The 24,586-nt window shown below is 41.1% G+C and overlaps 2 protein-coding genes across 3 annotated transcripts in view; one reads left to right on the top strand and one right to left on the bottom strand.

The window, feature by feature from the left end:
- ccdc93 (coiled-coil domain containing 93) overlaps positions 1–10,446 on the bottom strand; it is a 45,604-nt gene extending 35,158 nt beyond the window's left edge. For both annotated transcript variants that reach the window (XM_051958922.1, XM_051958923.1), the window contains exons 1-2: positions 10,305–10,446; positions 9,277–9,390 (exon numbers count right to left, since the gene is read on the bottom strand). In XM_051958922.1, coding sequence (XP_051814882.1) covers positions 9,277–9,390; positions 10,305–10,391 — 201 coding nt within the window. In that variant the 5' untranslated portion in view covers positions 10,392–10,446. The remainder of the gene's footprint in view (positions 1–9,276; positions 9,391–10,304) is intronic.
- Positions 10,447–14,906: 4,460 nt separating this feature from the next.
- Positions 14,907–17,980, top strand: si:dkey-251i10.3 (uncharacterized protein LOC553498 homolog). Its single transcript, XM_022217922.2, is given in 2 exon segments — positions 14,907–16,664; positions 16,667–17,980. Coding segments are annotated over 2 exon segments (2,328 nt in total). The 5' UTR covers positions 14,907–14,965; the 3' UTR covers positions 17,296–17,980.
- The last annotated feature ends 6,606 nt before the right edge of the window (positions 17,981–24,586 follow it).

Below are 24,586 nucleotides of genomic sequence, written 5' to 3'. Positions count from 1 at the left end.
CACTTCATGGTGATTGGTCCGGCCAGTTTTAGGAGAATCCAGCCTCGAGCCTTATGGAGGGTAACTAGACCCACCCTGGCAGAGAATTAAATTCGTTGCCGTGGGTTGTCTAGCGCGGCTAGGCTAAGCGCTGATGCATTTGACATAAAATTTGGAAAGGTGTGTAACTGTATGCAAAAAAATTAGACCTGTCTGGATCTCCAGACACTCTGATCTGTCCCTGTCTCTCATTCTCTTACACATATACACACTTTTTCCCAGTTATATGTTGAAGAAGAAAATAGTACATCCTTTAGCTGCAGAGACCCCCTACCCCTAGAGTCGTTCTTTATTCCATCACCATTTGTCATTTATTGACAACTATATGCAAACTGATCCCTACTCTTTTCTGTATTTTCATACTGTTCCCTCCCAACTGTCTGATCAATTGCATAAAATGGTTTACTCTGTTATTCTTCTGGATCTGCATACCTTCACAGACTCGCACTCTGTGTTTGTAAAACCATTGTATACTGGAATACTACTAAACACTAGGGATGGGAATTTCGACTAATTTCCGAACCGACTATCGCCAATAAAATTAGCGACTAGTCGGTTCGGAAAACTTGCAATTTAACCCTTTAAGCACCAAAGTCGCAATATTGCGACAAGCAACACTGCTGAACATAACAAGCCATAGCTTCAAATATACTGCCTCGTGTGCCTCATGTACTGTACACCAGGAGATGGCGGACATCTGGAACTTCAATCTGAGCATCAGTTGTGGGCGTGTTTTCATTCAAAGTTTTGGAGTTTACAGAGTTTGAAAACCGAGGAGACGAGACTCGCCGTCGGAGCGTATCAGAGCGCAAGACGGCACATTTTAGAGTGAGAAAACTTACCGTACCGAGAGGTCTGGTCAACGCTGACAAAGTACTTTGTCAAGTAATGGCTTACTCATATTCTGAAGAGGAATATTCACCCTCTGATGAAGATGTTCAGTCGTCCACTGAGACAGTAAGTGCCGCTGCGTCTGTGCGTAACGGCAGCGGGTCGGTGTGCCATGACAGTCCACGAGCAGCACATACTGGAGCCGATGCTTTGCTTCGGGGTGGCAGGAAGAGACGTGGTGGGTGTAGCTGGAGTGGTCAAAATACCGCTAATGATGAGGGGGATAGCGGGGGTTGAAAAAAGAGACAAGCATATGCTACTGGCAGGATCAACCAGGTAGCCCAGACGGGACGAGCGTGCGGCGCACGCCCGAGCGTAGAGCTGCATGGCGTGGCGGGAGTGGGGGGTGGGGGGTGGGTGAACGGACAGGCGGTGTAGGTTTGGAGAAATGACCGTGTCATCCGGAGGTCGACCGCCCCCTGCTACGTGTGCGTGCGAGGGGAGGGGAGGAGGAGCAATTTTCTCCCAGGCTGCTCAGCCTGTTTACAAAGAAGCCTATGCAGAGGCGCGAAGAACAAGGTGCATGATGCTTGATGCAGCGTTTAACCGACTAGTAAAATACTAAACGTTTAATAAATGAGTAGGCGGTTAAACGATTAAACGACTAGTCGCGCACATCCCTACTAAACACCCCACATTGTATACTGGAACACTACTAAACACCCCACTACAGCAAACTCGCATTAGGGCTATTGGTAAATTTCCTTAACAATAGTGCCATGACCCAGATGGCAATATACTTCTGAGCAGACTCTTTTCCCAGACCAAGGACATGTCAGTGACTCATCATTCCAAATTGTATTGTTGAAAGGGATCCTTTTGAAAACTCAATTATTGTTACTATGTGTTGTTGAAGGTCTGTTGAACTGTAGTTCCAAAAGATGTTGTAATCTATATTTTGACATAAGTTTGCTGTAAGTGGTTGAGAACATGAAGAGGTTAAATATTGTACAAAAAAGAAGAAAAAAATAAGCTTTTGCTTACAAATCAGAGTTAGTTCTGTAAGTTTGGTCTTAATAGTTTTATTTAAAGTAGGAAAAAAAAACTGCAAATCAGAAACAGAAAAGGGCCCATTTTTAGTTTGTTTGTTTTTGATTTTTGAAGGAAAGTAAGCAAAGAATAAACCTTGACCTTGGATGAATTAGAGCGGAGACTGAGAGCCAGGCCTTCTCGTCTAACATCAGTGTGTGACCTCACAAATGCACTTCTGGTAGAATGGCCAAAAAGTCCCACTAACACACTACTAAACCTTGTGGAAAGCCTTCCCAGAAGAGTTGAAGCTGTTACAGCTGCAAAGGGTGGGCCAACATCATATTGAACCCCATGGATTAGAAATGGGATGTCATTTACATTCATATGCGAGTCAATGCAGATGAGCGAATACTTTTGGCAATATAGTGTATATAGTGTGTGGATATACAGTGGGTACGGAAAGTATTCATACCCCTTGAAAATTTTCACTCTGTGTCATTGCAGCCATTTGCCAAAATCAAAAAAGTTCATTTTATTTCTCATTAATGTACACTCAGCACCCCATCTTGACAGAAAAAAACAGAAATGTAGAAATTTTTGCAAATTTATTAAAAAAGAAAAACTGAAATATCACATGGTCATAAGTATTCAGACCCTGTGCTCAGTATTGAATAGAAGCACCCTTTTCAGCTAGTACAGCCATGAGTCTTCTTGGGAATGATGCGACAAGTTTTTCACACCTGGTTTTGAGGATCCATTCTTCCTTGCAGATCCTCTCCAGTTCTGTCAGGTTGGATGGTGAACGTTGGTGGACAGCCATTTTGAGGTCTCTCCAGAGATGCTCAATTGGGTTTAGGTCAGGGCTCTGACTGGGCCAGTCAAGAACGGTCACAGAGTTGTTCTGAAGCCACTCCTTTGTTATTTTATGAACCACGCCTGACGTACGTCAGCGGGGTTACTGCATTCGCTTTGGTATGTGGCTGGCTGGCTGGGTATGTATGTATGTATGTATGTATGTATGTGGGTGGGTATATCCGGTCAGATATCTCTGCAAGTGCTGAAGTCAGGATAATCAAACTTGGCACTGAAGATCAGTCTAAGGTCCCCTGCTCAGTTGTGGAGTTAGAGGTCAGCAGATCAAGTAGGAAGGGATATACGTAGGATGATCAAAATTGAAAGCTACGTGTGACGGTCGGGGCTGCACAGTGGCAGCCAGTAGATGGCGTGGTTCTGCCATCTACTGAGGGCTTGTCTAGTTTAGCTGTGTGCTTAGGGTCATTGTCCAGTTGAAAGGTGAACCTTCAGCCCAGTCTGAGGTCCTGAGCACTCTGGAAGAGGTTTTCCTCCAGGATATCTCTGTACTTGGCCGCATTCATCCTTCTTTCAATTGCAACCAGTCGTCCTGTCCCTGCAGCTGTAAAACACCCCCACAACATGATGCTCCCACCACCATGTTTCACTGTAGGGATTGTATTGGGCAGGTGATGAGCAGTGCCTGGTTTTCTCCACACATACCGCTTAGAATTAACACCAAAAAGTTCAATCTTGGTCTCATCAGACCATCCATCCATTAGAGTTGCTCGTGATTCATCGCTGGATCGATGAATCATGATGGTTCACGTGACAATTAAGCATTGATTAATTAAGCCTTGATGCTTTGCCGCAGAAAACGGAAAAAAATAGTAAGCGGAACCAAAGATATGCGACGCGCACGCCGACCGGACAGTTTAGCGAGTGGGACCAACGGGAAATAACCGCCGTGAGCGGCATTTTTCAAATGGCTACTCCGACGCAGCTAACTGCTCCAAATGTTGAAATCGTGTCGCCACCCGGAGTAACCTCAAAGGTTTGGACTTCGTTCGGATTCTACAAAAATGAAAACAAAACACTCGAAAAACGTAACGCAATTTGTAGGCTATGCACAACCCGGTCTCACGGGGATTCGTGAAACTGTGACGTAAGTTTTTCTTTCGGTTTCGTGCGCACCAACACGATGTCGTCATGTTTTTCGTGCAGCTCACCACGAACGAAACCGGCTGTGGTAATCACATCTGAAAGTGGTTTATACCGGCGGATTCATGACGATCTAAGCTGTCCATCGGCGTTTGCGGCCGCGGCCGCCGGACATTCTTTAAATTCCTATGCAAATTCGTCGGATTCATGACGATCTAAGCTGTCCATCAGCGTTTGCGGCCGCGGCTGCCACCGCAGCCGCCGAAGCAGCCGGATGTCCGGCAGCCGCGGCCGCAAACGCCAATGGACAGCTTAGATCGTCATGAATCCGACGAATTTGCATAGGAATTTAAAGAATGTCCGGCGGCCAGGGTGGCGGCCGCGGTGGCGGCCGCAAACGCCGATGGACAGCTTAGATCGTCATGAATCCGCCGGTATAAACCACTTTCAGATGTGATTACCACAGCCGGTTTCGTTCGTGGTGAGCTGCACGAAAAACATGACGACATCGTGTTGGTGCGCACGAAACCGAAACAAAAACTTACGTCACAGTTTCACGAATCCCCGTGAGACCGGGTTGCTATGCAAGGCAAACATAAAATACCTTGGTAATACAACAAATATGCAACAGCACCTAAAAACACTGCACCCAGAGACAGACAAGGGACAGCCGCCAGCCCTTCCTTCACGACAGAGGACCATCCTCGAGACGATGTCTAAACTGCCAAGGAATTCTGAAAAATCCCGAAGAATAACACGCACGATAGGCCTTTTCATCGGCATGAATTTACAGCCCTTTTCCGTGGCGAACTGTAGGGCATTCCGCAAAATCCTCTGCGAAGCGGAACCAAGTTTCAAAATGCCACATCGAAACTATTTCGCAACGACGGAGATCCCATCTATCTACAAGACGGCAAAAGAGAAGGTAAATATATACTGGCTAACTTTCTGTGCATCTGTATGTCTTGTGTCATTTTGTCTGTGCTGTAAATTGTGCAACGTGCATTATTGTGGGATCTTTGTCAGGGGGTGTCAACAGAAGAGCTCCCACCACCAAAAAAAAAGGGCTTCCCTTAATCTCCTTGAGAACCTTCTTGGAGTAACGTTTTCAACAATCGAGGTAGAGATCTTTAAAATTTCAAACTCTTGATATTGCACTCGCCCCATAAATTGCACTGTACCTGTACCCAAAGTGGCATATTTTTTCTCACTCACACTCACACACACTGGCTCATAACTGTCTCTTTCTCCCTCTGTAGCTCCAGAGCAGCCTAAATCAGTTTTTGCCAGAGCCAGTGAAGAGATGGTCAAGTACCAGGCAGCAGAAACGCCCTCTCTTCAGGAGAATCCACTCCTTTGGTGGAAAGAGCATAAAGATTTATACCCCATGATCTAAAACGTGGCCAGGCGCCATCTCTGTGTTCCTGGCACCAGTGTGTCTGCTGAACGTGTCTTCTCCACGGCTGGGGATATTCTAACCGCAAAACGCAGCCTACTCAGCTCTGAGCATGTGGACCAACTCCTCTTCATACAAAAGAATGTGCATGTTTCAGGTTCTGAATCGGAGTCTGATGATGATTCACAAAGATGTGCAGTGTAGACCCCTCTCAAACTCCACTCCACTGTAGACCTCACTGTGTCCAAGAATCCATGACCAATGTTCCAAACTGAATCAGTTATTTTGATGAAAGTACTTATTTTGCCCTTGACATGAGACAACAATGGTTTAAGTTATCCATTCCAGTTTCAATGACATGAGACAACAATGGTTTAAGTTATCCATACCAGTTTCAAGATGAGGTAGGTGTATTTATTTTTGTTTAATGAATGCACTGTTTTTGCCTTTGATTATTAAGGCTGTATGTCTTGAAAATGTTCTTAGTCTCAAAATGTTTTGATTGCACTTTAGATTACTTTGTTGGCTTTGCTAAATTGTTTTTTTTTACAAAGCTATATTTTTCTATATTGTTTCTATCTATCATACTACCCAAATGTTTAACACTTGATACTTATAAATAAGCGCTTTTTTTGGTTTTCTTTTGAAGAATGCAATTTGCCTGGATGATTATTTCGGCAGTTGTTTCTTTGACATTTTTGTGCAGCTGTTAAATGTGTGTCCATAAGATGAATTGTGTTTGTTTCCATTTGATAAAAATTGATGGAAGTATAGAGCGGGCTTGAGCTAATATCATTTTTGTAAGCTTTCTCTTAAACAAGAATCATTGTTTGGTGAATCACTATCTGCAATGGAAAGATGTTGCAACTTCATTGTTTTCTCCCATTTGATAAGTTACATGGTTAGCTGCTTATTTTGGTTTTTATTTACACAATCAAAACATTAGTCTGAATGTTTTGTGTCTTTGAAAGGCATTATTATGACGAGTCAAATGTTTCATAAATCTTGACATTTATTTCACGAGTGAAGGTTTAGATTAATTCTGAGTTAATTGATAGGCAATTTATTTACAAATGTAGCATCCGGTGAAGACAAAAATCAATTTTAGATGGAAAAAAAGCTCCAAAAAAAAAATCGCAATAATCGAAAAATCTGGGCAGCAATAATCGAATTGATTCAACAAATTTTATAATCGGCATAATCGAGGAATTGAGGCTCCTATAATCGAAATCGAATCGTGAAATACCCTTGATGGAGCAACTCTACCATCCATCCATCCATCCTCTATACACCGCTTTATCCTCACTAGGGTCGCGGGAGGTGCTGGAGCCTATCCCAGCTGACTCGGGCGAAGGCAGGGGACACCCTGGACAGGTCGCCAGTCTGTCACAGGGCTACATATACAGACACACAATCACATTCACACCTACGGACAATTTAGAGTGATCAATTAACCTCAGCATATTTTTGGACTGTGGGAGGAAGCCGGAGTGCCCGGAGAAAACCCACGCATGCACAGGGAGAACATGCAAATTCCATGCAGAAAGATCCCAGGCCCACCCCGGGATTTGAACTGAGGACTTCTTGCTGCAAGGCGAAAGTGCTAACCACTATCCCACTATGCAGCCCCTCATCAGACCAGAGAATCTTATTTCTCATAGTCTGGGAGTCCTTCATGTGTCTTTTGGCAAACTCTATGCGGGCTTTCATGTGTCTTACACTGAGGAGAGGCTTCCATCGGGCCACTCTGCCATAAAGCCCCGACTGGTGGAGGGCTGCAGTGATAGTTGACTTTGTGGAACTTTCTCCTATCTCCCGACTGCATCTCTGGAGCTCAGCCACAGTGATCTTTGGGTTCTTCTTTACCTCTCTCACCAAGGCTCGTCTCACACGATTGCTCAGTTTGGCTGGACGGCCAGGTCTAGGAAGAGTTGTGGTCGTCCCAAACTTCTTCCGTTTGAGGATTATGGAGGCCACTGTGCTCTTAGGAACCTTGAGTGCTGCAGAAATTCTTTTGTAACCTTGGCCAGATCTGTGCCTTGCCACAATTCTGTCTCTGAGCTCCTTGGGCAGTTCCTTCGACCTCATGATTCTCATTTGCTCTGACATGCACTGCGAGCTGTAAGGTCTTATATAGACAGCTGTGTGCCTTTCCTAATCAAGTCCAATAACTTTATTAAACACAGCTGGACCCCAATAAAGAAGCAGAACCATCTCGAGGAGGATCAGAAGAAATGGACAGCATGTGAGTTAAATATGAATGTCGCTGCAAAGGGTCTGAATACTTCTGACCATGTGATATTTCAGTTTTTCTTTTTTAATAAATTTGCAAAAATTTCTACATTTCTGTTTTTTTCTGTCAAGATGGGGTGCTGAGTGTACATTAATGAGAAATAAAATCCTTTTTTGATTTTGACAAATGGCTGCAATGACACAGAGAGTGAAAAATTTCAAGGGGTCTGAATACTTTCCGTACCCACGGTAGTACAGTAGGACATTAGGACGGTAGGTCGGAAGGTAGGTAGGTAGGTAGGTAGGTAGCGTGTCTGGTTGGGGGAGGGGGGCTGGTCATTTCATATTCACCTGAAAAGATTCACAGTTCACAGCTCATGAAGCTCTGGAGCTAATCGTGCAGCCTGATGACGATGAGCAACACTTAGATGACTCAAAACTGAGGATGAATGTTTTTCAATTTGGAAAACCTCACCTTTTTTATTTATTTATTTTGGGTTAAAGGATTCTTGTGCTTTTTGCTTTTTCTAGAGTATTAAATGGTAACAGTCCAGTGGGCATTTTACATAGGCCTTAAGTTACCATGTAAAATTTTAATCTCAAGCTGCTCAAAAAAATAATGCATCAAAATCAATGTTGTTGCTATTCACACAGGATATGGAGAAGAATAATAGTGACTTTGTGTAAACAAACTGGCATTTACAGGGTTTACAGAATTACTTTCTTACTATCTAGTATATATATTATTATATTACTTGTTATTTTCTTTTTTCATAAAGAACAATGACATCATATAAACAAATTGACATTGCAAAAGTTAAAATCTTTAAAATGAGTGAAAATTAATGTATATTTTTATTTAATTGTGAACACGCCTGATGTCGATTTTAAAAATAAGCCATTGAAAGCGAAAATAATATTATGTCACATTTATTTGCCATTGTTTCTGACATTGATATTTTGTCTTTAAGAACCTCTGTGTGAATTTAAGTTACAGATATCAACAACTTGGTTTTAACTAGTTGTCATTACACTGTGACTCGTTCAAATTTTTGTTGCAGATATCTATAAAGTTATTCTAATGAGACAAGACAACAGATGGAGATATTTGTAATTCAGTCTGGACTAGCCAGAATACCGACTAGTCTGAACTGTTGTGTATGACACTGAGACTTCTCACTGGTGTTGATCCAGCAAATAATCTGAACAGAAACAATGGCAGATTCTGTGGTGGATGAGAATGTTAGAAAACGCGGTGAAACATTAACAGCTTATCAGCAAGGAATTTGTGGAAACTAAAAGCTTCATTCATCAGCGAATTTTGAATAAAATTCACTCGAGCTTTGGCTTCTAGTTGACATGGTAATAAAACTGCTTGTTATATGTGGTCATGGTGGCAGTAGCATAGTATGTTGGATAAGCAAGCCAACAGCCTCCTCTGCAATTACATTATGATTAGACGGAATTCCAATTTGAGATATTTACAATGTCTTCAACAGCTCAAACTTAATCTAAGCAGGACAGTGTAAATATCCTAAATTAGAATTTGACTGGTCAAAAAAAAATTTAATCAAACTATAGATATCTGAAACTGGAATTTCAATTATTCATACTTTGGCTGCAGACATTTGCAATATTATTTGTAGATATCTGTAATGAAAACGCATAGATGGTACAAGTTACACAAAAGTGACAAGCAAGATGCCCCCTTCCCTTGTAGAGTGGATCGAGGGATTTTCCCAAGAACATAAAGGGTCTACCACTGACAGAACTCAAACAAGCCCTGTGTGTACCTTATCAAAAGGTGACAATCCTTTGATCCGGGCTCTGAAGTATCCAGCTGCCAGCAGAAGCTCCAGGATCTCTGCCAGCTTGACACGCTGCTCTTCATCCTCTCGAGTTTCCACCTGGAAGTCAAAACCCCTTTATAACTCAGATAGCTGATGACAAAGGACGGACAACCTCTGACTGTGCCCTAATGCATTAGCATACATCAGACGTATTGTTAGGTTAGGCCTGGGCATCAGAAGTTGTAACCTTGAATATTTTATTAATACTTATATTCATTTATTTTACAAATCAAGAATAAAAAATGCTCTTAATCGATTCATCTGTCATTTATCCCAAGCGCTAAAGCTTTTCTTCAGGTACACTGGCATCCTCCCAAATTCCAAAAGCATGCATGGTAGGTTAACTGGGGATTCTAAACCGATCTGCCAGGGTGTACCCTATGTCAGCCCAACAAGCCTCTACAGGGTTGAGTACAGCAATTGGATATTTGTAGTGGGACTTCATTATTCAACTTTTCTTCCTCAACAAGACCTGCAACACTTCATCCAGCCAAAGTGCAAAGAAAATAAACGTCTGAAAATATATTTTCAAGACACAATTTTACACATGATTACAACTGTAAATCACACAGTCTGGACTAATTCCAAGGCACTGAGTTTGAGAAACACTGGTCGAACTGTGATAGTAATGTGGCGCATGGGCAAAGCATAGAAAGAAAGTGGCATGACCTTATTTTGCCAAGAGAACAGCGTTTTACATTTTATAGAAATTCACTCAGAAATAAATGGAAAATGGTACAATTAACAGACTAAAGATTCCCTGTTACGCTTCTGACCCTCACTGACATTCCTCCATTTTGCCTTGAAACTGCTGTTGAACTTACAAATAAGGCATTTCAACAGCTAAACAGTTTACCAGTTACAAGGGAACTCCACCGTTAGCTAACCAGCCTCAGTGTTAATTTTTGTAAATCGCAGTTTTACAGTCAGTGCCTTGTTGCAGGAAAAAAAACAATAAAAATGAACCCCACCTGAATGACATTGCCTTCTTGGTCGTACTGAGCTCCTATTTTCGAGCCAGTTCTCATTCTGTGGAACACAGACGTGCCCGTCGCCATGTTGAGCTGAAGTGCTTATGCCTGGTCACATGACAGCTGCATATGACTCACAGTCATTCACTGCTAAGTTTGAGTTTGGCTTCACGCAAATAGAAACATTAAAACATGTTTTTATCTTATCTAGAATTTGGAACCGTAGACTTTTTAAAACACTGGACAATGACCGACTGTGTCAATTAGGTAACAGACAAAACAGTGTGCATGCGTACTTTTCACCAGCAGAGGGAGCACTGAGCTTGTTAAAATGCTGGTCAGAAGAAAAAGGAATAATAATAATAATAATAATAATAATGAAAACAATAATAATAATAATAATAATGATAATGATGATAAATACTGTCACTGCAATTCCTTTTTAACGACGACTTCACTATTATAAGGGCCATTCCAGAATTGGAGGACATTTGGGCTTCAAAAGTTTTGAAAAATTAAACTTCTTTTTTCAATTTTTTTTTTGCTACATATTCATCAGTAATAGGTGATAAACTATCAAATGCTTGATTGGCTCAGCTAATACTTCAGTGGTACAATTTTTATTTCATGTTTTATTTGTTTGCTGATCATACTCTAATCACAGTAACAGGGTTGCAAATACATGCTAATGGTAGCTCTTTCTCAGGAATAGAAGCTAGATATTTGGCTCGCTGTTACTGCTGACCAAATTGACAAACTTGCTTTTGTAAAACAGTAAAGAAAAAAATAAAAATATTTTGTCTATCCTGATAATATGCATAACAGTGTTGCATGAGGTAGAGTGAGACATTCAATCAAGGCTGAAAATGTTATGAAAATATAAAAAATGGAACAGAGGACATAGCTTTGCTCTACTCATTCTTTTGAAAAACTGTTTGATGATGTTAATTTCAGCGGATTGTGTGATTCGCTGTTTTCTTCTTCTACCTCCTAAAAAGGTTATGGTAACAGGGTTGGGTGCATGTTGTAGGACATTCCATGCAAAAATAATTATTATTTAAACTATCATGTTGATTAGAATGTTTTACCTACAAGTACAAGAGATGTCAAAAAAGGAGGTTTAGGTTTCATTTTAACTGTTTTATCTCACATTCAATTTTATCATCAGGGGGGTGGGACAAGAGAAAAATGGCGTTTTGGAGGGTACCCCAGACTTATTTGGTATATTTAAAATTATTTTCAAACTTTCTTTTCTCCTAGTTGTTTTTTTGGTTTGTTTTTTTTTAGATTTGGTCTAAGGAAAAATACATTTAGACAAAAACTGCATGATTTAGTGTTTAGTACATAGATAATTTAAAATTCAATGGGTGGGACATAAAATGTCCTCCAATCCTGGAATGACCCATAACACTACTGTATTTTTTTTATTTTTTTTACTCAGTGGTGCATTTATTTTGGTGATTTAGTTATGGTTGCAAATTAGTTGCAGATTCAAATTATTAGTGGAAATTACATATAATAAACTACCAAAAATCATAATGTAGCCATTAATAATGGATGAAACTGGCCAGAAGTAAATACGTTTATTGCAGAAAAAGTTCAAATTACCTTACAGCCTCCACCAGCTGTAACATCAGTGACCATGTGTATTATCACTTAATGTCAAATGATTCAACACGGTATCGCCTCTTAATAGTTACATTATTTCTAAGTTGGCAAATACAGTATTTCCTCTTATGACCAATCAAAAATAAATTTTGAAAATTCAGGCCACAAAGTAGAAACCAATTGCAACCAAAGTGAATACTCTGACACACAACTTGGAAAACCTGTGATCATTAAAACAAAACTCAGTACACCTGTGATGTCCAATCAGCATATTTGCATGATCAGGTAATGAAATAACTTGTGAAAACCAGAAATTTGTCAGTATTAGACCTATGGATTGTATCAGTCTGCTTGTTTGCTTTACATCACTCAACGCTGTTGCCCATCTGAAAAAGAAGGCAATGAATTATAAAAGAATAGCTCCAAAGTACAATGAAAAATTGTGTACCTTGAAGCAGACCTCAAGTAGGCTGGAAATACAGTGGTGTTTTGCAAATTCAGAAGAATTTCTCCTAGCCTGGAAATATAATTTTATTCCATGTATAAAAGCTATTTGTAGGACAAGAACTGCTTGTTGTTCATTTCTAAATGAGGAAAACAAGAACAACCCCAGGTTTCTTTTTAGCACTGTAGCCAGGCTGACGAAGAGTCACAGCTCTGTGGAGCCCTCTGTTCCTTTAGCTCTTAGCAGTGATAACTGTATGATCTTCTAAACTTTTGATTATTAGACAAAAAAATCTGAACATGTCTTTAGGTGCAGTGGCTCTGTACTTGGACTGCTTCTCTCTGCTGTAAATCTTTCAGAGCTCCCTTCGATAGCAAATTCCTATAAACCAGCAACATGTTTGTCAGACCCCATCCCCACTAGATTGTTCAAGGACATCTTTCTTTTAATTAATAAGACAGTATTAGACATAATGAAACTCTCTCTATTAACAACCTATGTACTGCAGGCTTTTAAGGTTGCTGTAATGAAAATGAAAATTGCTGAAAATGCTTACTCTGGATCCAAGTGTTTTAGCCAACTATAGACCTATAACCAACCTCCCTTTTATGTCTACAATTCTTGAGAAAGTTGTTGCAAGCCAATTATAATGACCAGCTGTATAGAATGAATTGTTAGAAGAGTTTCAGTCTTTGGTACATTTCTCAAATCATCGTCAACATTTGCAAAACAGTAAGTGAATTTTTCAAAACAATTTGTACAAGTAGCAAAACACCATGAATCACCTGCAAAAGCCAGTCTCTTGCTCAAAATCCTGAGTTTATCTCTCAAAAATAAATATCTCTGTCAATGAACAGGTCATTGCCATTACAATGACAAGTCCTTGTGTCATTGTGTATGGCTAAGACAGTCAAATTGCTTCGTCATGTTGACATTATAACAGTGCACTCTGGAGGGATGTTCTGATGTAAACTGTGGCTAAAGTTTTGATGACAATTATTGTAGATTGTAAGTTACACCTTAGTATATGTGGGAGATTGATTGCAAGAGATTGGAAAAGATTCACATTTATGCTTTTAGTGTTTGTACTGTATAATTGTTGACAGGCCATGTCGTTGTGATACAGAAAGGAAAATATGGCACTTGATAGTACAAAGAAAAAAAAACAACAAAAAAATAAAAGCAGAAATGTGAACATAGGATAATCTCCTTTGGGAAAATTGTGCATGCACTGCTTTAGGAATTAAAGTGCAGTTTTACAGACATTTCTGTCTGTTGGGCCACAAATTCTCATCCACATCACAACGAATATCTTCTCTTGTGATGCACCATGGAAAAAAAATCTTTTAGAGTGTCTTATCCAGCCTCTGCAGGCATCTGCTGTGATGTCATCACACGCTGCATGCATGGCAGCCAAAAGTGTCATCTGTGTATGTGGCCGGTGATCATATACTTTCCATCTCTATGCTGAGAAAAATTCTTCAATGGGATTAAGGAATGTGGAACAAGGTGAGAGGAACTCCATCAGCATCCTGTGGTGGGTCGCAAACCATTGCCTGATGATGTTGGAGCGATGGAAACTGACATTGTCCCAAACTATCATATAATTTGGCAAGTCATCTCCAATCTGACCCCTCTCTTGTTCAGGGATGAGATGCCTGTACAGAGTGTCTAAAAAGGTTACAAGAAACTCTGTATTGTATGGCCAAATACTGGAAATATGCATAAGCACACCATTCTCAGATAGCAGCACCCATGGTTATGTTCCTGCCCCATTGACCTGGCACATCAGCTGTAGCTCTGTGGCCGATGATATTGTGAAGACACAAAATGAGTTTCATGAATTACTTGCATTTTCAATTTGGACAAGATACAGTTATATCAAATGTATACAGTACATTTGCATTTTCTTTTCTACAGCCATAGCAAATGTGTAAAGGTCACATTTACTGTACTGTATATCAGTATACGATGTTTAGTGTTTACTGTGAGGTACAGTAACTGCATGCTCATGCATGTTTTAACTGTACATACTGGTAGCAGAGGTGCTTCATTCTTTTACCATTTCTTTCAAATGGCACAGTGTACAACTGCTTCATATTCATTTGGTGTCTTTTTAGCACCCTGTCAGTGGTTGGGATGCTGACTGTTTGGATGTTTTCAAAGATGTTGTCCTCCTCCTGTTCAGGTGTGAAAAGGGGCCCTCTGCCACCCCTGTGAAGTTGTCTTGCAGTCCTATGTGGAAAAAAACTGTAGTAATGCAAAACACAACATTGAGTAGGATAAAATGCCACTGTATAATAATAATAATAATAATAATAATAATAATAATCCATTTATTTATAAAGCGTTTTCGATCATAGTGCTGAACACTGATTTTATTTTATTTAAAGGAATCTGTTTCTCATGATGAAGAAATTCACATTTCATTTTTCGTTTTTGTTTAGAAGTGTATCCTCGGTACTTGGTGTCATTTCATGAGGTGACGTTATCATATATTTTTGCGACGATTCCGCTCACTTTACGGCCACAATTTTACGACAACTGCCCGCTTTACGGCACACGTGTGCGCACTGCTGTCCAGTCCGCTTGCAGTATTTAGTCCCGCATGGCTAAAGTTTCAAAGGCAAAAATGAGTAAAAAGGTCTTTAAAAAAAGCTCCGAAGCGACGATGAACAGCACGGCGCTGAAGCCAGAGGTTCTCTACGATGACGACGATGCAGACGAGGATTTAAAGGGAGCAGATGAAGACATGAGTAAGGAGGAGGATGGAGAAGATGAACGAAAACGTCAACATCTGCTGGAGGCCATCAGCGCTCTTGGGGGTAAGAGGAGGAAAACGCTGAGAGAGAGATCCGAGGCGGCTGTGCAGATGTCTGAATTTATGGTTAATGCGGAGGACGAGAGTGAGAGGGTGGAATTGTCGGACCTCATCCAGATCATAGAAAAAACCTCTACCGTCCCTGCCAAGACCAAGAAGCAGTTGAATAATCTGCAACGCAGTAAGAAGACCATTGAATGTCCTCTCAGCAAACAGGAGAGTGAGAGGATTCGGAGAGATGTGGCTTTTCAGAAGGCAGCTACTGATATTAGCCGGTGGAAAAGTATTATCTCACAGAACCAGAGGGCCGAGCAGCTCGTGTTCCCCCTCAATCAGGAGCCTTCGGGCCCCAAACCCATGGAGAGAGTGGTGACTGGCTGGAAGGCCCAAACCCCACTCGAACAGGAAATTTTTGCCCTCCTGTCTGCCAACAAGCAGCCCATTAACGACCCCATCCTGACACCCACTGAACAGGCTTCAGTAAGAGCGATGAGCCTGGAGGATGCCAAAGTCCACCGCGCAGAGCTGCAGAAAGCCAGGGCTCTGCAGTCCTACTATGAGGCCCAGGCCCGGAGAGAGAAGAAGATCAAAAGCAAAAAATTCCACAAAGTGCAGAACAAAGCCAAACGTAAAGAGTTTCTGAAACAGTTTGATGAGATGGTAAAGACAGATCCAGCTGCTGCCTTGGAGGAGCTGAATAAGATGGAGGTTGCCAGAATGCAAGAGAGGATGTCACTAAAGCATCAGAACAGTGGCAAGTGGGCCAAGTCCAAGGCTATTATGGCTAAATACAATGAGGGGGCTCGCAAAGCCATGCAGCAGCAGCTGGAGTTGAACAAACACCTGAGCCAGAAGCTGGTGACCTCACTGAATGATGATGAAGAGGAGGAGGAAGTAGGTGACCCAGAACTGCTTCCTGACTTTGTAAATGATGCTGAGCAAGAAATGGATTCTTCAAATCCTTGGATGAGAGGGAGGCTCTCTCAGGATCCCACAGAAGAAGAAGAGAATGGTGACACTGTGGGTCTGACAACAGAACAGTCTGGAGGGGTGGAATATATAGCTGAAGAGGAGGAGAAAGTTGAGGAAACGGAAGACAATGTGATCCTCAGAGAGTTTGACAGCAGGAGGAAACTGCGTCAGGCTCTGGAGACTGACACAGCAGCAGAAATGTCTGTGGATGAGGAGGAAGAGGAAGAAAGCAAAGCTGCAGCTGAGGATGGAGATGCTTCTGACAAAGAAGAAGAGGGGCTTTCGGAGTTCACAAACCTTTTCCATGAAATAGTTGAAGGTCAGAGTAGAGTTGAAGGAGCAGGTGATGCTGGTCGTGCAGATACTTCAACTCAGCTGGAAGCAGGAGTGATAAGGATCAGGACTTTGAGGGATGTGGAGCTTCTCACTCAGGACAGCTCGGCCACTGATAAACTACATGGTGAATTCCCGAAGCCCCTATCCACAGAAAACCTCCCATCTACCACACAAAAGGCAGGTAAAAGCAGAAAAAGAAAAAAAAGATTCAACTGAAAGAAGTACTCACCAAAGAGACAAAAGTCATGAAAGTCTTGCTCGCTCCAACTGTCGAGGCCTCTGAGGAGTTGGAAGAAAAGCTGGACCAGAGGGGCCTCATTAAAGAGGCTTTTGCTGGAGATGATGTCATCTCAGAATTCCTAAAGGACAAAAGGAAGCGGGAGAATGTAGGAACATCTAAGATACTAGACCTGACACTACCTGGATGGGGCGAGTGGGGAGGGACAGGCCTCAAGCCATCACGCAGCAAGCGCAGAAGGTTCAGAGTCAAGAATGCACCACCTCCACCCAGGAAAGATCAGCATCTGCCCAGCGTCATCATCTCAGAAAAGAGGAACAGCTTTGTCAGCCTCCACCAGGTGAACTCGCTGCCCTTTCCCTTTGAGAACCACACGCAGTTCGAAAGCACCATTTGCTCTCCACTGGGCCGCACCTGGAACACAGAGCAGACAGTTAAAAAGATTACCAAGCCCAAGGTGGTCACCCGGCTGGGAACTATCATTGAGCCCATGGCTCAGGAGGAGCTGGTGAAGGTAAAAGTGTCTCCTGGAAAAAACAGCTGTGTGGACTCACTGAAAATGAAATATTAGCCACTGTTATTACTACGATCCAGAGTAAATAATCATGTACATAGTGATGGCAGGTTGTTGGTATTTCTCCACTCATGAGCTGTTCTGTGGATATTGAGAGATAACTTCACCATTTTAAGATAGACCCGAAAAACTTACCCTTTAAATGCAGTTTGTTCTGTATGGCATTTTCTCAGACTGTGAGAATATCTGAGTATATAGAGAGCTGAAAGAATGCCTACTTCTTTAACTGATCTCTTTCCTTGAGTTTTTCATGTGTGTTTGAAATCAAAATCAGTAAAATCAAATATATAAAGTCAACTAATTGTTTAAGAATATTTGAAAGAAATTTCACATTTGGAATTAAAGATGTTGTGGCAGGCTTACAAGTTGTGTTTTTACCAGGTCCTCTTCATTTAAGTTCCAGCCTACACAGCCTAGCTGGATGCAGTTTACTGTCTATTCTTAGCAGTGTACAAGTGTATGCAGTTGATACACATAGATAAAACCAACACAATCTAATATAGAAGTCCTTCAATAAGGATGTATAGTGTTCACTTCTGTTGTAACTTAAGTGTTGTTGAAATCTATAGTCATTTTGGAGACTAGTGTGTGACTCTGTTGAACTGTAGAATGCAGTTTTATCTTGGTAGGTGTTTTTATTTGTTGTCCATTCAATTAAATCAAAGAGAATATGCCAAATATATTTCTGTCCTTCATTAGTACATTTCTTTTGCATTACACTGTATTGTTTTTACCTTGATGGGCCTAATCAATTTCAGACTGTGATTTATTCAAAGGTAAAAAGAAACATTCCTCAGACAGGTGTTTAACATAACAATGACTTTTGGCCAGCCTGACTGTAAAAGCACACTGAATTTAAACAGACACAGGAGTTTTCCCAAGTACATTTATGATCCTTATTGCCTATGGGGGTGTTGTGAAGGTTGCAGAGTTTCTGCTTTCTACATTTATAGTGCAACTCGAGTGATGTTGGGGATTCTAGTGTTTTTCAAGCTGACAACAAACAGCCTGTTTGTACTTTTTTTTTTTTTTTTGCATACAACAGATTCTTTTTCAGGATACATTCCTGTGTAAACTCTGCATAGAGTTCACATGCTGAGTTATATAAATTTATGAACAATTTCAATCAGCTGACACTGAGTTTTTGTGCAAGCAGAGACACAATTAAGATAGTCCACCATTATTTAATAAATGCTAATTTGAATACACTACAAATTCAGCAAATATTTAGCCTTTTTTTTTTAAGCGACAGAAAGTGGTGGGAATCTTCTTGTCACTGACTAGATCATTACTTGTTGGTCATGCTTTTCTAAGTGATTTTAAATTACTAAAAGTTTGTCCAGGATTGGGCGCCTCAGCCCAAGAGTAGACTCGTCTCAAGGACCCCCACATTTCATCACAGGATCTGCAGGTAGTTCTTCAAGTATTGCCGTGGAAGAGATTGACGGCAAAATAAATTTGAACTGCATGGAAGCATGCCAGGAAAAAGCCTTTACAGTCCAAATAAATGATCAGTGCAAACATGTAAGCAAAAAGCATCCCTTTTGGGACAAATGAGCATAAATCAAAGACAAAGTTGTTTGGTTATAGTAACAGCAGACATGTTCGGGGCAGACCAACAACAACTTTAAGAGAAGCTCAGACCAGTTGTATAAGTGGTGATAGTCTTCTGCTTTGAGGTTAATTTGTTTCCTTAAAGACTGAAGAAACATTGGTTATGGTATGGCAAAGTTAAACCCAACATGTAATTTCCATTTCACATCCCATATGAATCGGAACTATTGTATTTACGTTGCTTTTTAATGCTTTTGCTGTTACAGACTCTGTTATGTTGATTTTTTTTTTGTCATTTCACAAATATTATTTTCCTGCTGTCAGTTGAAACCAAAACACACCTCTGACATCCTGATGTTTGATAAATTTTCAGCATAGTAGGAAAATAATGCAACTGAAACCTATTTAAAAGGTTGAACTTTGATCCCCAGGTGAGTATGTACATTTATAATGCACTGCCTGAAAGAGGGAATGGTCATGGTTAAAGCATCAAAGCAACATTTTGTAAGTTTCTGCCTGACTTCCTTACCTGTGTGTCTCTGCTAATGTTCAATACATTTGTAAGACCATGCAGCAATGTCTAAAAGAAAAGCCATTACAGTTGGGTTAAACCTTCACACATGGGTGAGAGTGCATGCTTTGGCACCTGACGTCTCTGTATTTCACATGATAGACACTCTATTAAAGTAGGGGATACTGTAATGGACTATGCGTCAGTTCAGGTAATGGTTGTCAGCCTGAGTGCCCGAGAGACAGTGGAGAATTCCATTAGAAACCTTATAGTTACTAAATCAGTCATTCTCCACCTTCCTCTCTATTGAACCACCTCTTTGGGGCAATTACTACAGCTTCAGCTTTCAACAATGAAAAGAGACTCAGTCCTTGGACTTACTCCTGACCACTGAACTGCAACAAAATCAGTGATTCTCACTCAAATATATGAAGACTGTTGTGGCTGTAAATCAGAGATCTAGGGTTAGGAAGGGCCTACAGCTCCCATGATGGAACATGTTTTTGTCTAGAGTCTATTTGTGAGATCTGCATACATATTTATTGTAAGATGAAGGAGCGTTTGTGCCTACAAAATTGGTTGGCTGCAGAGCATTGAAAATGTAATACTAGCTGATCTTCTGTATATCCCTGCTCTATTCTTGCAGAGTGTTATGTCAATGAGATGTGACAGAAAACAACTCTCATACAGAGTAGTTAGACTGATGGGAAAATAGCTGAATGGATTGAAGTGTCCATTAACAGTGGCTTTTTCCTACACGGCAGTGAATGTTCATAGCTGCAGTTTTTTTTGTTTTGTTTTTTGCCAGTTGCTTTGAAGGTCTGTGCCTGAAACTATATGATAGAGCACTCTTTCCCATTTCACCCTGTAATGCAAGGCCCAACTCCATTCACACCCTGACAGGTGTAAGATTAACTTAGTTAGGTGCAGAGCCGCTCATGCACACCAAATTAAATTAATGGAACAAATTTTCCTCCTAATTAAGATGAAAATACGTGTCAGTTGTAACCTTGCTGAGCACTAATTATGTACAAATGATTTATCATCTGTTTCATCCTGAATAGCAATGGGCGCACCTCTCTGATAGCCCTGGCTAGCTGTTAAGAGATGGCCCCTGATTAATACTGACAGGTTGTGCTGCACAGAAGCTGCACGTTGCCAGCCGGCCAATCAGCGCTAGCCTAAGCTCAGTCTCTCCTCCCTTCCATTAACCTACATTGGGTGTGCAGCTGAGCATCACTCTATCTCAGCTCTCCCTCTTGTTTCTCTCCTTGGAATGAAAATAAAATACTTTCCAAAAGCAGTGTGTATGTGAATGTGTGTGTGGAGCAGGGAGGGTGAGGGTGCTAAAACCTGAATTGGGATGAATCCCACTTCAGACTGAATTAGTTTATGCCTACATTTTCCATCTAACAAGAGGGAGATGAGTTCTTTGACAAAATCAAATATCAGATTGAATAACACAGAATGCAGTCAATCTCAAACATCAATATTTTATGCCCAGTGACAAATAATTGCTTTAAAGTGCCTGAGAACAACAAAAAAAGAAGCTTGTATCACCCAAGTACCCACCTGAGGCCAGCAGGTGGTGCAAAAGGTCAAGCCTGCCAAAAACCAATCAATGCCTGTGAGCTAAAATATCAAAACAAACATGGCTTCGTCTTATAATTACAGCCTAACTAGGCCCTTCCATCTTGTTTCTGCCTGCCTTGGAAGTACAGATATATTTCAATAGGCAACAGCACTGATTAGCATTAGAATTGAAGTCCCTTGTGATTCTGAGGACACACTGGCCAATCTGTAATCATTGTTCCGCAGACTTGCTCACAGGGGATATAGCCCGCTTTGTTCCTACCATTCGCTATGCCGCACACATGCTGGCATAGCTTCCGTGGTGCTTCCAGCAACAAGGAATTTACATTTTCTCCTCATAGTCCCAAGAATTTGTGCAGACAATGATGTATCACAAATGAGTCCTGTCTTGTTTCCAGTAGGCACAGATGAGAGATGCTTTTCCTTCCTGACTGCTGCTAAAGAATGAGAAAAGCTTTACCATTCTAGGTCTCATTTCCTTCTTGCGTGACTCTTCTCCTGTAGTTGCCTATGTATATTTAAGTGTGTGTGTGTGTGTGTGTGTGTGTGTGTGTGTGTGTGTGTGTGTGTGTGTGTGTGTGTGTGTGTGTGTGTGTGTTTGTTTGTTTGTGTGTCCTCAAAATGTCTTTATGTACAGGTGTCAGTTCTCACCATTAGGGATCATTTGACTTTCTATTGTGACTTGGGCTTATTTGGTCTACACCTTCCATTGCCACAATTTGCTCTTTGTAATCTTCATTGTTGTGGTTAATGTCAGTGCTCCTGCACAGGGAAGGTACCGGTGTTCCTTGTGTCATTTCTCTTTTTTGTTTTTAGCAGTGCTGAGAGGACAAGGCTGAACTGCAGTTAATGCAGATTCAGAAGCATATCAAGCACATGTAGACAAAAGGGGATGTCAGACATTTTGTGCTGTATGCCCTTTGTGTCTAGGTTGATTCAACAATTGAAGAATAGTTTGAGAAATTAATCTTTAATTTATTAATTTTGACATATTTCATGAAGAAAGGATCAGACTGACTCTGCTCTATCTCTGGCTTTGCAAAAATTCACATTCTTAGTGAGAAAAATGAACTTCAGAAGTTTTAAATTTTACCCTAAAATGCAGTGCTTCTCCCAAACCTGTGACATATACTGTATACTACAACACAAGAGCAGCAGTCATTTTCTTTTGCTGCTCCAGTGCCCTTTATCCATTTTATGTCTTTGCCTTCAGCATTGGAATCAGGCGTTGAGGTTTTAGAGACTTGGCAAACAGCGTGCACCTCATCATCATCATGGCTGTCTGGGGATTGGTGAATGAGACAGAAAAGGGAGGGGGTTAGAGGTTAATTATAGACAACAGAGAGGTCACAGGGCCTATTATAGGGGCTATTATTTTGGATCCTGGACCTGCAACGGTCTAATGGGGATGACATTTATGATGAGGACCCAGCCCCACCCCTCCGTCACCATCCACACCCACAACCCACCCTGCGCACGCTATCACTCACATTTATACAGAAGCACCTGACAGTGGTCTGATAATGAAAAGGCCCTTAGTGCTTAGCACAGGCAGTATAATGAATTATGTCCCTGGCTGTTCCCTGACTCTGTTAGGGGGCCTCCAAGTAGCCCTTGACAACTAATTGAAAGACCCCATGCCCTCCCCTTATGTACAAGACAGTCTTTATCACTTAAATTATTCGGGTTAAATGAGTCTCCGTTGGAAGTGTAAGGAGAGTGCCGAGTCACACTTTTAAAGAAAACACAAATACCAAAAAATTAAATATACTGATCAGGCATAGCATTATGACCACCTGCCTAATATCATGTTGGTCCCCTTTATGTTGCAAAAACTCCTCTGATCCAGTGGGACATGGCACCAGGATAGTTGCAGTGAATTATGCGGGTCCTGTGGGTTGCAGGGTGGGATCTACCTAGATCAGGCTTACCCTGGCACATCCCACAGGCGCTCAGTAAGATCTGGCTCTATAGGGAGTGTGGAACCCAGGTGAACACTTTGGCTCTGTTGTGTTTCCCGGGCCACTCCTGAGCAGGTTTTGCAGTCTGTCAGGATGCATTTTCCCCGCTGATGGTGGCAACTGGCATCAAAAACTGCTGTTGCCATGGACGGGGTGGGGGGTTGATGGGTTGCTTGACCTGCAATGTTTGGGTGTGTGGTACATGTCAAACATCCACATGAATGTCAGGACTCAAGGTTTCCCAGCAGATCATTGCTTTATAACAAGATGATCAATGTTATTCACTTCACCTGTCAGTGGACATAATGTTGTGGCTGATCGGTGGAGATATACAGAGCTCAACAAATTTATTAGACTAACACTCAGTGTAAAGTATTTGCCACCACTGCCCTAAATTAAAAGTATTGCTGATGACAAAAATTATTATTTTTTGTTTCTGTAATGATTAATCTGCCAGTATGTGCAAGTTCCTTAATGAAAATATCTTTAAAGCTAAAATATAATTATTGTTGTTATCAATGAATTTTCAAATGTACTGTTTTACAAAAAGAAAAAAAATAGTAAATCCTATTATTATTTTTTGATTGAGGTGCCAAATTACAGTTATTTGCTTGCATTCCTGAACAGAAAAATACTGTTTTAGTGGTTGTATATTACTTTTGATTTATTTCTGATTCTCTCTCTCTCTCTCTCTCTCTCTCTCTCTCTCTCTCTCTGTATATATATATATATATATATATACATATATATATATATATATATATATATATATATATATGTATATATATAAAGTTTGATTGAACACACTTTCACATTCAATGGTTTTAACTTAATGTAATTACAGTAGTTATAACATCCATCCATCCATCCATCCTCTATACACCGCTTTATCCTCACTGGGGTCGCGGGGGGTGCTGGAGCCTATCTCAGCTGACTCGGGCGAAGGCAGAGGACACCCTGGACAGGTCGCCAGTCCGTCGCAGGTCTACATATACAGACAGACAATCACACTCACATTCACACCTACGGACGATTTAGAGTGACCAATTAACCTCAGCATATTTTTGGACTGTGGGAGGAAGCCGGAGTACCCGGAGAAAACCCACGCATGCACAGGGAGAACATGCAAACTCCATGCAGAAAGATCCCAGGCCCAGGCCGGGATTTGAACCGGGGATCTTCTTGCTGCAAGGTGAAAGTGCTAACCACTATGTGACTGTGCAGCCCTAGTTATAACATTATATATATATATATATATATATATATATATATATTAGTCATAAACCAAAATATTTAACATGATTATCTATATTTTTAGATTTTAGATTCTTTAAATATCCCCCTTTTGCTTTGATGACAGTGTTGCACGCTCTTGGCATTCTCTCAGTCAGCTTCATGAGACACTTTCCTGGAATGGTTTTGAATTAACAGGTATGCCTTGTCAAGCGTCTATTTGTGGAATTACTTGCCTTCTTAATGTGTTAGAGCTCATCAGTTGTGTTGTGCATATCTTTGTGAGACACAGTGAAGGTGAGCAGATGGATTCTGCATGTGTGGTTCTCATTGTGAAGCATGGAGAAGGAGGTGTAACGGTGTGAGGGTGCTTTGCTGGAGACACTATTGATGATATATTCAAAATTCAAGGCACACTTAATCAGCATAGCTACCA

This window comes from Acanthochromis polyacanthus, chromosome 14 (genome assembly GCF_021347895.1).
Source record: "Acanthochromis polyacanthus isolate Apoly-LR-REF ecotype Palm Island chromosome 14, KAUST_Apoly_ChrSc, whole genome shotgun sequence".
Taxonomy (NCBI): domain Eukaryota; kingdom Metazoa; phylum Chordata; class Actinopteri; family Pomacentridae; genus Acanthochromis; species Acanthochromis polyacanthus.
Note: the sequence above shows the minus strand (reverse complement) of the source record. Positions and strands in the feature narration are given on the sequence as shown.